At 28.6% G+C, this 13,094-nt stretch overlaps 1 protein-coding gene across 1 annotated transcript; it reads right to left on the bottom strand.

Moving 5' to 3' along the window:
• Positions 1 to 4,736: 4,736 nt before the first annotated feature.
• Positions 4,737 to 6,284, bottom strand: LOC114758273 (polygalacturonase-like). Its single transcript, XM_028947305.1, has 4 exons — positions 6,159 to 6,284; positions 5,765 to 6,047; positions 5,063 to 5,478; positions 4,737 to 4,967 (listed from the first exon to the last, which is right to left on the bottom strand). The coding sequence occupies exons 1-4, from the start codon at positions 6,282 to 6,284 to the stop codon at positions 4,737 to 4,739; spliced, it is 1,056 nt and encodes a 351-aa protein (XP_028803138.1).
• Positions 6,285 to 13,094: the final 6,810 nt, after the last annotated feature.

The raw sequence follows: 13,094 nt of genomic DNA, 5'->3' as shown, positions 1-13,094 counted from the left end.
TATAAGACTAAATTGTTATTTTGTTTTTTGGTGAACAATATTTTGTATTGATTACTAAAGTTTGTTGATTGCTTAATAACTACAACAAAATTTTGGGAAACCAAGAAATATTGGATTTAAGCCCAATTTTAACTATCATTGAACTTTTATCCCAACTGCATTGTGCAAACTAAAATTAAGATAAAAGTAAATTAGTAAAATATGATTTTCATTTAAATATATTTTTATAAAAAGATCAATTTGAATACTTATTTGACTTTTGTGACTTTTGTAACTCCAGAACTTACTTTAAGTATAATTTGACTTTTAACAACAACAACAAAAAAATTTGGCTACGCATAGGTATTTTTTTATTAAATGCAATCATATTTAAGATATTGTTGGACACTAACTATGAACATCTCTTCCCACTGAGACTCGAATTTTAATTTACCACATTTTGAGGGGTTAGCACATTTCATAAAACCCAACTCCAATGTCAATCTAAAGAGGTATTTGAATGAAAATCAAACTATGATTTTAAAAGTTATTTTACAGAATACACAGTAAATATGTTAAAAGAGTTTTATCTCGATTTATGTGAAAATGCTTTTTTGAAAAAATGACGCACAGGTTCCAAGGAGTAGACTTTATTAAGTCTCACAAAATGTCAAAATTACTAGTAGGTTCCAAGGAATCTTAGAGTATTGTATTCTAATTGTAAAATGATATCACTACCCCTTAGATTCTCGATTCACATTTTCTCTACCATTGCAATTGACAACCTCAATGACGACTATTAACAACCCAATAAGAAGTTGTTGATAACCTAAGTAGTATCTACTGACAACTTACTTTATAGGATCACATAACCTTCGTATAAGAGTAAATTATAACCAAATAGGATAATACAACAACTTGGATACTAAAATGGGAAACTTTTCGGAGGTATTAAGAACTTCAACTAAACCTAATAGGATTAGAGTAGAATTTTAATACGGAAATTTATTGATAACCTCAATAGTGAGTATTAACATCCTAAGGGGAACTGTTGATAACCTAGGCAGTGTTTGTTAGCAATTAACTTTATAGGATAATATAACCTCTACATCAAATCAAATTATAATTAAATAGTATAACATAACAACTATAACACTATTTAGTTATAATTTAGTTATAGTTGTTAGATTTCATAGATCAATTTTAACATTATTTAGTTGTAATTTAGTTATCATTGTTAGACTTTAGTATTAAAGTTGATCTTATGTAATTGTTATGTTATACTATTTAGTTATAAATTGATCTTATGCAGAGATTATATTATCCTATAAAGTTAATTGTTAACAGACGCTATCTAGGTTGTCAACAGCTCCCCTTGGGTTGTTAATACTCACTGTTGAGGTTGTCAATAGATCTTTGAATGAAAATTATGCTATAATTCTATTGGGTTTAGTTAAAGTACTCAATGCTTTTGAAAAGCTTTCCATTTCAGTGTTAAAATTGTTATATTATACTATTTGGTTATAATTTACTCTTATGTGGAGGTTATGTGGTTGTATAAAGTAAGTTGTTAATAGATACTGCTTAGGTTGTCAACAGAACTTCTCATTGGGTTGTTAAGAGTCACCACTGAGATTGTCAATCACAATAGCAGATAAAACGTGAATTGGGAATCTGAGTGGTAGTAATGTTATTTTATAATTAGAATATAATACTCTAAAGTCCCTTGGGACATGCTACTAATTTTGACATTTTGTGCGACCTTCAATGAATAAAGTCTACTCCTTGAGATCTGTGCGTCATTTTCCCAGTTTTTTTTAAAAGTTGTTTTTTGCTTAACCAAACACCCCCAAATATAATTTTTGGGCTCAAGTTAGCTTTTGGGCTTGTAAACTAAATTTTGGGGGGCTTGTGAGATGATAAGAGCCAGTAGAAATAAGCTTTTGCCTTACTCGCGGCAGCGATCACGATAGGGCGAAGAAGAATTTATATATATGTAAGAGGATATTTTCCTAAACTTATTTTAATTCTTAATTTTATTGAAGCCTTTTAAGATTAAATAGTATTTCTTTGATTTGGTGGACTTAACTAAAATTAAGCCCTATATGGAGTACTTTAAGTGTCATATCTCTCTACGTAGCCAAAAAAAAAAAGTGTCATCCTCTCTATCTTCCTCAATGAGTTTTTCTCTTTTTACTAGGGATATTTATGGGACGGGACAGAGACAACTCCGTCCCAGTCCCGTCCCGATAATTGGGACAGGACATAACTGGAATGGAACAGGGACGTCTCATCTCTTTTTTTAAAAAAATTTTTATATTTGAAAACTAAAAATATGGGAAATGTAAAAAGTTATAATAAAAACTATGTGAGGAAAATATATAAAAATGATGAAACAATGACAAAGAAAAATGTTTTTTATAATCATGAGAGACAAAAAATAAACAAACCTAAAATATTCATTCCAAAGAATATCATGTAATCCATACAAAAACAACTTATAAACAATTAAAAAATAACAATTGATAAATATCATTACCAAAATACTATTACAATGATAAATAAAATAAATATATAACAATTAAAAATAAAAATAATATATTGGAATGGGACACCCTTGTCCCGCATTTCGTCCCGTCCTAAAACAATTTTGTCCCGTCCTACTTTCGTCCTATCCCGTCCCAAAATAATTAGGATAAGGACGGAATACTGGGACGGGACACAATTGAACACCCTTACTTTTCACTAACATTTGTTCTTACATTAAAATTGGAGGAAAAAAAGAGAAAGGGGTTTGATTGATATGTAGACATCTAAAGGTTATTGCTATCTCCATTAAAAAATATATGAGAGTTAAAGGGGGGAAAAAACAATTCAGTACTTCTACATTCATTCTTATCCAACCAGAAAAGCCTATTGCTTTCACGAGTTTCATTGATTTCTTGATGAAGCTTAAAATAGTAGTAATAAAGATGAATCCAAGTCCAACCCCAACCACAATATTTCTTAGATAAGAATTCAGAATTTTGTAGTTTAAAAATAATTTTTTCATATATACGCACAGAGGCCTAGAGCTCTATTTCTGATTTTTTTGGCCCCTTATTCTATGTTGTTTTTTTTTTAAAGTGTATTTTGTTCGTTTTGTAGCCCGATTTGTCTTTGTATTTTACTTTTTAAATGTTTAATAACCTTGCTTTGAATCAACGAAATCTCTAACTAATTAAAATTACCAGAGATTCAGTCAAATCCCAATCAAGATTTTGAAACTCTTAAGTTTAAATTTAAAGTAAATATCAATGAAGTTCATTTTAAAATTAAGATCTAGACAAATTCTTACTAAAAATGTGAATTTGAATTGATAAATTTAATTTAAATTAAACTATGAAAGATTAATAAATTAAAATTTTTTTCTATTAACTATTAGACTGAATAATTTTGCTATCTAATCCAGAGGAAAGTAATATTAGGTCACTATGACAAAATTTTCAACGATATTTTATTAATAAGCAAGTAGCTATAACAATATTAATCAAAATTAATCAGAAATGTAAATGAAAATTAGTTATTTCAAACGATTAGTAATATTAATTGGCAATATTTTGGATAATGAAAATTAAAAATAGTTTTTTAAGTTCGTGGTCACATAATTTTCACTGCACGAAAAGGGGGGAGATACATTATTCGAAATATTTTAACTATTTAATTAGAGATCTGAAGAATCTCTAACTAACTAAAAAAATTTAGGAATTTAGTCAAATCTCAATAAAAAATTTAAAAATTATAATTTAAATTGGTTTGGCATCAATTCGTTAAATTCAAATTGAAATGAGGTGTGAGTAATTAATTATCAAATAATTATTTAATTATTTAATTGAATAAGTTGATAATGTAATCTAAATATGGGGAGAAAATAAATTAATAAAATTTTATTTGCATCAAATTTTTATTTAAATTACTTATTTTTCTATCATAAGTAAATTACTTATGAATAACTAACTTTTCAATGTCAAAACTTGCTATCAATTATCACGAATTTAAAAAATTATTTTGGCATGAATCAAACATTTTTTGGACAAAAAGTATCTTCATTCGTTCCAGAAAAACAAAGGTTTAGCTCATATCCTGCTGACAACGAGTTTGTGAACATTATCTGATATTTATACATGATATGATATGATTTGTTTTGTAAATATATAACATTTTTTAGCGGTAAAAAATATGTGCATACTACTGTAACTACATAGTTTTTTTTTTTTTTCCCCGTTGCATTGTAAATTCATAGTTTTGTGATAACGATACTCTATCATAAACCAAAAAAAAAAAAATCAAATGATCACAAAGAAAAGATTAGCATGGAAAATAATTTAGGCTGCTTTCTCCAATATTATTCTTTTAGTTACGTTACTTCCATCATATTGTTTTACTTTTATCAAAAGCCCCATACATTTACATCAAGCAAAGGAGAAGTGCAAATTTCCAGAAAAGAAAAACTAATCCCAACAAATAATTAATAGATAATGAGAGACAACAGTTTCTGTACGAACTTGCATTATCATTGTAGGAAAATTAGAACATTTACAACATAACGCAAAAGTTTATTATTTCAAATACATATTCTTAAGTGAGTACAAAGACTCATCACCCCACTAGGTTTTGGGGATGCACAGAATGTTCTAGTGCTACTCCTACACTGCTTCTTGAAAGAAAAAGAAAGATGATAGGCCTTCAAGAGAGAGAGAGGCCGTAATTCTCGAGTGCTAAGGTTTGCAAGAAGGAGACATCAGTCCAACTTCGATAGGGTCAACATTAACACATGTTGCTAATGGCATAGATCCATTGTTATATTTAATATCAACGTTGTCGAACCGCACATTTTTGCATGGCTTCTCTTTACTACAATTCAAAACAATTGAATGCCCATAGTTCAATGTTGCAGTGCCTTTAATATTCCTGAATGTCACATCGCTTATTTGTATCTTTGATGGCTCCTACGTAAAACAATCAAAGCAAACATAAAACTTGTTAGCTATATTAAACTCAAAAAATGAATCTCAATATACAAGAAAAAAGAGTTGAGTAAGACCTTGTTGCCACATTTCTTTGATGGACAATACTCTTGATCAATGAGAATTGGAGTCTTTACATTAATCATTGTGATGTCCTCAAAAAGTAGATTGGAGATTGAAATATTTCCTGGTGCATCAGCCCAAGTCTTAACCCTAAGACCATTGGATGTGCTGTTAATTGTGCAATTCCTGACAGTGAAGCCAGTTACAGGCTGTTCATTTTTCTTCCCTCCAAGGCTTCCAACACTAAAGCCATGACCAGGTCCACAATTCACATTTTGCACGGTTATTTGTGTGTTTCCATCACCCAGTGAGACACAATCATCTCCCGTACCAATTCTAGAGTTTATAACATTGACATTGGTGGATTTTGAGATGTGAAGTCCATCAGTGTTGACACTTTCTCCTGGTGCACTCACTGTGAAGGCATCAACTGTTACATTAATACCTTGCAATATATTGATGTGAAAGCCTCTACTATCCTTTGTAGTTATCCCTCGAATAACTGAGTTGTTCAAAAAATTGAATGCGATATTCTGTTGACATATATATTATCCAAGAAAAACCATTAGTGTGTTATGTAAAAATCAAATATGACAACACAAAATTCATTTCAAGCCTTTGATGATACTAATTGTACATAATGAAATTGAGAATCGAGGAAAAAAAATGTGAATTACGTACGTAGGGTTTGCAAGTCCTCAGACCCAATTTGTTACAATCATCTTGCTTCCAAGGATTACTAACTCCTAGACCATCAAAGATTCCAGAGCCTGATAAGGTGAAGAAGTTGATGTATTCAAAGTTAACCCAACTTCCTTCCTGTTTGAGGGTACTAGGATTTATTATTCCTTGGATTGTTCCATCAACTTTTACTTCAATCGGAGCTTTGCATGGTCCACTGAAAGTCACAGTATTCGGCATCTTAAACGTCCCTCTTGGAACCATTACTTTGCTGCTAACATTGCATGCGCATGCATCATACCAAGCATTTGTAAAAGCCTTCATGTCCCAAAGAAAAAGGAATTAGAAAATTAAAGCTAGCTATATAACAATGGAAGTTATATTCTGGTTCTGCAAAATTCATGCATATGTACATATATATGGCCTTACTTGGGTTATATCTTCATTGGGGACTCCACCATATGCTATTATATCAAACATCTTCGGTATAGCAGAAACAGATGAAGCCAATAACATGAAGATGGAACATGTTGTAATGCTTAACTTCAAATACATCCTGAAATTTTTTTTCTTTAATTTCTTCTCTGCCTTTCAGAAAGTCACTGATCTGAGGATTATGCCTGCATGCAGAAAAATTAATGGATGTTAGTATTTATATGAAATGGATAATAATCTAATAAAAGGATATTCATTCTTTTTCAGCAAATTTTTGGATCATAAATAGTAAAAGATCTATTTAACCAGAAACCATCCTCTTGTAACTAAATTATCGCCGGCTATATTCGTTGGATTGTTTTCAAAGAATATTAATAACCTTATCTCAACAAATTGAATGGATTGTAATCCTCAAAATACGCGACAATTTTTATTTGCCACTAGTTGAATTTTAGTTCAAGAAAAAAAGTTATCTGTGTTCAGAAATGAATATCCTTCCCCGTATGTATAGAAAACTAGGCAAAATTGACTCAATTAAGATTGGCTACTTTCTAACCACACAGAAAAAAAAGATTGGTCCCTAAATCCTTGGAAGCAATTCATATAGAGAAATCTCTTTTCGGAATGTAATTTTTAGACTTATTTGAAACATGCATGGCTTAGTAAATTTTAGGGTAGTAAAATGGAATTAAGAGTATGAAATGGGGTCTTTATTAAGACAAAAATGCTAAACGAAATTTACCAAAAAGGTGAAAGACTGTGAAATGGGATGCTCTAAAATGAGTATGAAATGCAAATATTGAGTTTGGCGATAAGAAACATACCTGTGAGGATTAGGCCGCTTATGTAAGCCAAAACCACAAGATGAAAAACCTTAGATAGTCCGATTCTGTGATGAGGGTTGGACTATTGAATAGAAGAAAATGAAAATTTAGAATTTTACGGTTGGAAGAAAGTTGATTTATATTTCAAACTCATTTTTATTATCTCATTATTTTGTAATATTTCGTATTAAATCAATTGAGATATTTGAGTAGGTTTACTTAGTTCAAATTATACAGTTAAAAATAGTTATATATACTCAGTTAAAACCTAACTTAGATAATTTATTTTTTATTCAAATAGGATTGCTCCTTAGCTTGAGGACCTACTGTTTAATAAGTCCAATAAAAAATATGATCAATTTAATATACAAAATAAATTTTAATTTTAATTTTCATAATTTTGTATTAAAAAGGAAGCGATGTAGCTAAACCATACAATTGGTTGATTTATTGATGAAACATAAAATACTAATAGTAACTATGAATTCAAATTATACTCATTTATTTTCGAGATAAAAGTCTAAAACTGTCTAACTAATATCTGATTTGTCGGCTTGGTGGCCCGCCTTTTGTATATAACTTTGAATGTTTAAAAAATTGCTTTAAATGATACAAGTGTCATTCCAAATTTGCTACAAGTGATCATCTACATTAATAACAAATGGTATTATTATGAACCTTTTAACGTTGGTGAGCGAAAAGCAATGTCACATCTCATATTAATAACTAAGTCTTCTCATTCGAATAAACATACTGTGATGAATTAAAATAAATTTTACTAGGGATTTAGTATGTATTTATAATATTTTACTTCAAAAAGGATATTAACGGTGGTCCTTTATTTAAGCAATAAACAAAACTATTTAATATATTTAACCAAATTATAATTAATTTCAATTATATTATTATTAAAGTTTGATAAATTTTGGTTTTAAATTGCAATGTATTTTCATTTTATTTTTTAATTTCTTTTAAAAAATTAAAATATCCATAGTTTAAATAATTCTGTTTGGATATTATCTAGAAATTTTAAAATATTAAAAATCACATTATTCATGAGATTTATTTGAATTTTTTTAGAGCATACTTCATAGTTTGTTAGCATTAATGTCCTGACTCAGATTAATTTAGAGCTTGTGCTCCTATCTCTCCTTTTCAGACGAAAAAACTGATAACATTAAAATAAAATATAAAATATGGTTACTTTTATAAACTAAATTTTATATATTTAATTTTTTATCAAATAATTGGTTATAATTTAGTCCGAAACCATACCATCTCAATATCTTAATGGAATGATTTATAATTAACTATAAAATCCTAAAATTAAATATTACAATCCTCAGTTGGGATTCTGACCATATTTTATTTTGAAGTTTCAATTTTCAAATATACATCTGTATCCTTTAAATAGTAATAATTACGGTTGCACAATTTTATTTTGTAATAAAAATAATTAATTTTTTTTAACTCTTATGGAATTGAAATCATTGCATCATTTAGTTTTAATATTCAGTATATCAGTTAATCGTTCATTAGATTAAAAGTAAAATCTAAAACTGTATATAATTATAACTAAATACTACCTCCGATCCTTAATATAAGACTTTATTTGACTTTTATTTTGGTCATAAATATAAGATCTTAATTCACTTTGTCTCTTATATTTGTGTAATTGTTTCCAAGATAATTCTTTTGATAATTGTAATTTTATCCAACACACTTGATTAGTAAGGATATTTTAAGAAAGACAATACCTATTTATTACAAATAACTAATTTAACTTTTTTTTCTTAATCTCCTCAAATTAGTCAACTGGTTCTTATAATTAGGACCAGAGGAAGTACCATCTTGCCTTCACATTGCCCAACCTGCCAACTTATTTCTTATAGTATCCATGTATGAATTACTAAAACATACGGCTTCCCTATTAACTAGAAAATGAAATTAATCTCCTACTTTCAAATAGATTTAACTTATTGATTGTAAAAAAGAAAAAGATTTAACTTACTTATTATTATATAAGCAACAAACATTGAAAACCAAGCTTAGTAAAATTTAAAAGTATACCATCCACTTATTTATTGGTTGTTTTTCTCTTTAGAATACTCTTGCATGTATCAAGTTATTTGACAGAGTGATTTTATCATCTTTTATTATATGAAAGTAAGTGAGACTCATAAAGTTCTCTTTCTTCCTTTGTAGTCCATTTTTCCCTTCTCTTCACATTAAAAAAAAAAAGTTTTGTTTTTTTCAAGCAGCTCAAAATAACTTATTATGACATTTTTCATGTTGACACAGTTTTTAGATTAAAAGTCATTTCAATCACACTGCTCATCCAAATAAGGCCTAGAAAATTTAAGGGACTTTAGTAAAAGATGATTTTTATAAAATGATTTTTTTAAAAAATTTTCTTACATGCATTTGTATATTTAATATAAATAAATAGTTACTTCTATATTGGACATGTATAATAAACAAGAGCGATAGGCGTGGCCCATCTTTATTTGAATTTGCTAGGAAATAATTTAGTATTTCCGCATTCATTTCCGTACCATTACAAAACTTTTGTTTTATGTGAGAGGTTCATTTTTTTTATGACATTTAAAATAGTAGCAATATAAGACCATCCAACTGCAACACTTTATTTATTATACAAAAATTCAGAATTCTCTTATCAAATTTTTTTTTCAGTATATGCATTTATATATGTTGTTGTTTCCTCTATATCTGTTCTTATTGTTTTGCCTTATGTTATTTTACTTTTTTCTCTTTCTTATAATGTATTTCTTTTAATTGGTGGTGGGATTTATCTTTTTGAAACTTGTTAAGTTTGAATTTAAAGTAAATATTAATATAATTTATTTTAAAATTAAGATATATACAATAACTTATTCAAAATATTAATTTAAATTAATTAGTTATAAATTTGACACTACCAAAAAATATCTGATTAGCGACGGAATTTACCAACAGAATTTTTATTTAGCGACGGAATTAGTGACGGAATTGATTCCGTCGCTAATTTTTTCGTCACTAATTGAAATTACCGACAAAATTAGCGACGGAATTAACTCCGTTGGTAATTACCGACAGAATTATTGACGGAATCAATTCCTTCGGTAATTACTGATGGAATTTTTCCGTCTCTAATTACCAACAGAATTCCTATTCTGTCAGTAATTAGCGACGGAATTTCAATTCCGTCGCTAATTACTGACGGAATTGAAATTCCGTGGCTAATATATTTTTTAAAAAAATTAAAATGCCACCTCACTTTGGCCACCACTTGTCACCACCTCATCTTCACGTGTCGCTACCACCTCACCTCCTCCGTCACGTGTTAGTGCCACCTTGTATTGCCACATGTTGCCACCATATAATTCTTCTTCAAAGTGACTTCTCCACGGCTCAAACCAAGGACCTTGCTCATGCATGCGTGCGACTTCACCAGTGAGCTGCAATGAACTTACTGACTTATTATGCAAAATTAAATATATATATATATAAAATATTCTCTTACACAAATAATTGTTTATACACACATATATTAATAGAAACTAAAAATAAACTATATGATAATTTTAATCATAACTATTTTTGTAACAAAATAATTTTTAGATATTTGTTTTAATATTTATTTTATAATGCTTTATTTTCAAAAAAATTATTTTAAATATAATATTAATTTCCAATGACATTAATTTTTAATTTTAAATAGTAAATAATTTTTTCATAAATATATTTTTTAAATTTAATTCTTTTATTTAATATTTATAAGATATATAATTTAATTATATATTTATTATATTATATTATATTATATATTAGCCACGGAAATTAGCGACGGAATAATTTTCCGTGGCTAATTCCATGGCTAAATTAGCCACGAAAAAGTATTCCGTCGCAAATCATAATTATAAAACTTTAGCCACGAAATTAGCCACGGAATTTTCTGACGGAAAAAATTTCGTGGCTAATTCCGTGGTTAATTGGCGACAGATTAAATTCCGTCGCTAATTCCGTGGCTAAGTTTAGCGACAGAATTTTCGTGGGTAATCTGTCAGAAATTAGTGACGGAAATTATCCCGTCACTAATTCCGTCGGTAATTAGCTATTTTTTTGTCGTGTGAATTGATAAATTTAATTTAAAATGAACTATGAACAATTAGTAAACAAACGATTTCCTATTGATAATTACACTGAATAATTTCACCTCATCATATCCATCTCTAATTTAGAGAAAAGTAAGACTAGGTGGTTATGACATAATTTTCAACAATATTTTTAGCAAAGCAAATTAACTATCAATATCACCAAGCAAATAGTTTCAGCAATATTAACAGAAATTAGTTACTAGTACAGTCAAATCTTAATCAAATATCTATATAGAACTTAATTTTGAATTTATAACTAGTATAGAGCAAACATGATAATATTAGGTGGTCATATAGGTAATGTATAGGACAACTACATTAATTTAAATGGGAGTTTCGGATCAATTATGTGCATATAATAGCCTCTTCGTAAATAATAATAACCCCTTCGTAAATAACACCGTAGGTCTTGCTTGTGGCCATTGCCCTGTGATTTTTTTTTTTCCTTTAACAAAAGGTCCCCACAAGTAAAGCTAGGGAGCTGCTGTTGTGTGCATAAAACAAATTAATAGCTGCAAACTGCAAAAAATGGATTAAAAAAATAAAGGAATGTAAAACATAAAGAAAGCAGTCCCATCTAATTCCGCCTGGGATTGAGAAAACCATTAAAAATGTTTAATATGAATAATTTCTTGTTACATGGGATTAGGCAATCCCATATAAATGAGATTGGGGAGTATCATATCCCTCTATGGTATTCCTCAATCCCATATATGTATGAGTTTATTCAATTTCAAATAACAAACAATCATTCATATTAGACACTGTTTTGACATGTTTTTTCAATCTTATTCTCAATCATTACCTATCATTTTTAGTACTCCTCCTATCCTTAATATAATATCTATTTAACTAATTTGATTAGATTAAGGAAGTTAAGTAAGTTAGTTATTATAAGAAATATGACACATTTTTCCTAAAACACCATAATCATTTTTTTTAATACTCTTCTCCGTCTTTTACTTAATTATAGTTGAGGAGTATCCATAGGGGTAATTTAGAGAAATTGATAAATATAAAAATAGTTTTATATTTAGGACCAAAACTAACTCAACAATTAGGTTCTATATTAAAAACCAGAGGAGTATTTTGTACCAAACGAAACTTTAGCTAATCACATCAACAAAATGCACACATATGTATCAATTAAATTGCGGCTGCAAACCTTTCTTTTTTTTGGGGGGGGGGGATGCAGCCGCAAACTTAAAACCCATGTTTATCCATGAAAAAGAAAAGGACTCAGATTCGCTTGGCGGGAAGATATGGATGATTTTTTTTTTCAAAAAAAAAAGAGAGAGTATAACTTAAAAAACAATGATGGAAAGACCTTGACATCTTGCCACACAACTTCACGTTAATGGTCCCTGCAACCAAACCTCAATAAGTTACAAAATTGAAAAAGCAAACCATGGAAAGCTTTTTATTGTTTGGAGCAAACAGAGCATAATAGCAAAAAGTCCATAGCAACAAAATACATCATGTTACTTTATTTAATTGCTTAGATTTTTCAGCAACTCATAAGATATTAATAAAAGTATCTAGATTGTGTAACAAAAATATTAAGACACTGCTCTTCTAATTTAAGTTTCCAAAGGGGGAATTTTTTATTTTTGGTTGATTCAAGAAAAGGTTTTACATTGATTTTAGGAATATTAGTGATACATACAAAGGTATCTATACACAAACGCACACCCTTTCTATGAAAAATTTTAAAAAATGACGTGGTTTGTGGGATAATCAAACATTTCATTTTTATAATATCTGCCAATTTTTTTTTATAATTTTAATCTTTTATCATCATAAGTTGTTTTCTTAGAACATATATTTCTTTCTGAACCTTTTTTCTTGTCTTTTTTTTTTTTTTTTTCTATTTGTTTTATGATTTTTTTTGTTATCATTTGGATCTTTCATATTTTTTTTAAAAAAGTCAATGAGCAATCTAATCTGAT

This window comes from Neltuma alba, unplaced genomic scaffold (genome assembly GCF_004799145.2).
Source record: "Neltuma alba isolate B1F8T4 unplaced genomic scaffold, ASM479914v2 tig00010684_pilon, whole genome shotgun sequence".
In the NCBI taxonomy this organism is placed as follows: Eukaryota; Viridiplantae; Streptophyta; class Magnoliopsida; order Fabales; family Fabaceae; genus Neltuma; species Neltuma alba.
Note: the sequence above shows the minus strand (reverse complement) of the source record. Positions and strands in the feature narration are given on the sequence as shown.

What these genes read in the sequence shown, in the direction of transcription:
- LOC114758273 (XM_028947305.1), bottom strand. Translation starts at nt 6,284, where the DNA reads ATGTATTTGAAGTTAAGCATTACAACATGTTCCATCTTCATGTTATTG. An exon ending in CCAATGAAGATATAACCCAA is followed by an intron (nt 6,048 to 6,158) that starts GTAAGGCCATAT and finishes TGGGACATGAAG; the next exon opens with GCTTTTACAAATGCTTGGTA. An exon ending in CAAAGAAATGTGGCAACAAG is followed by an intron (nt 4,968 to 5,062) that starts GTCTTACTCAAC and finishes TGTTTTACGTAG; the next exon opens with GAGCCATCAAAGATACAAAT.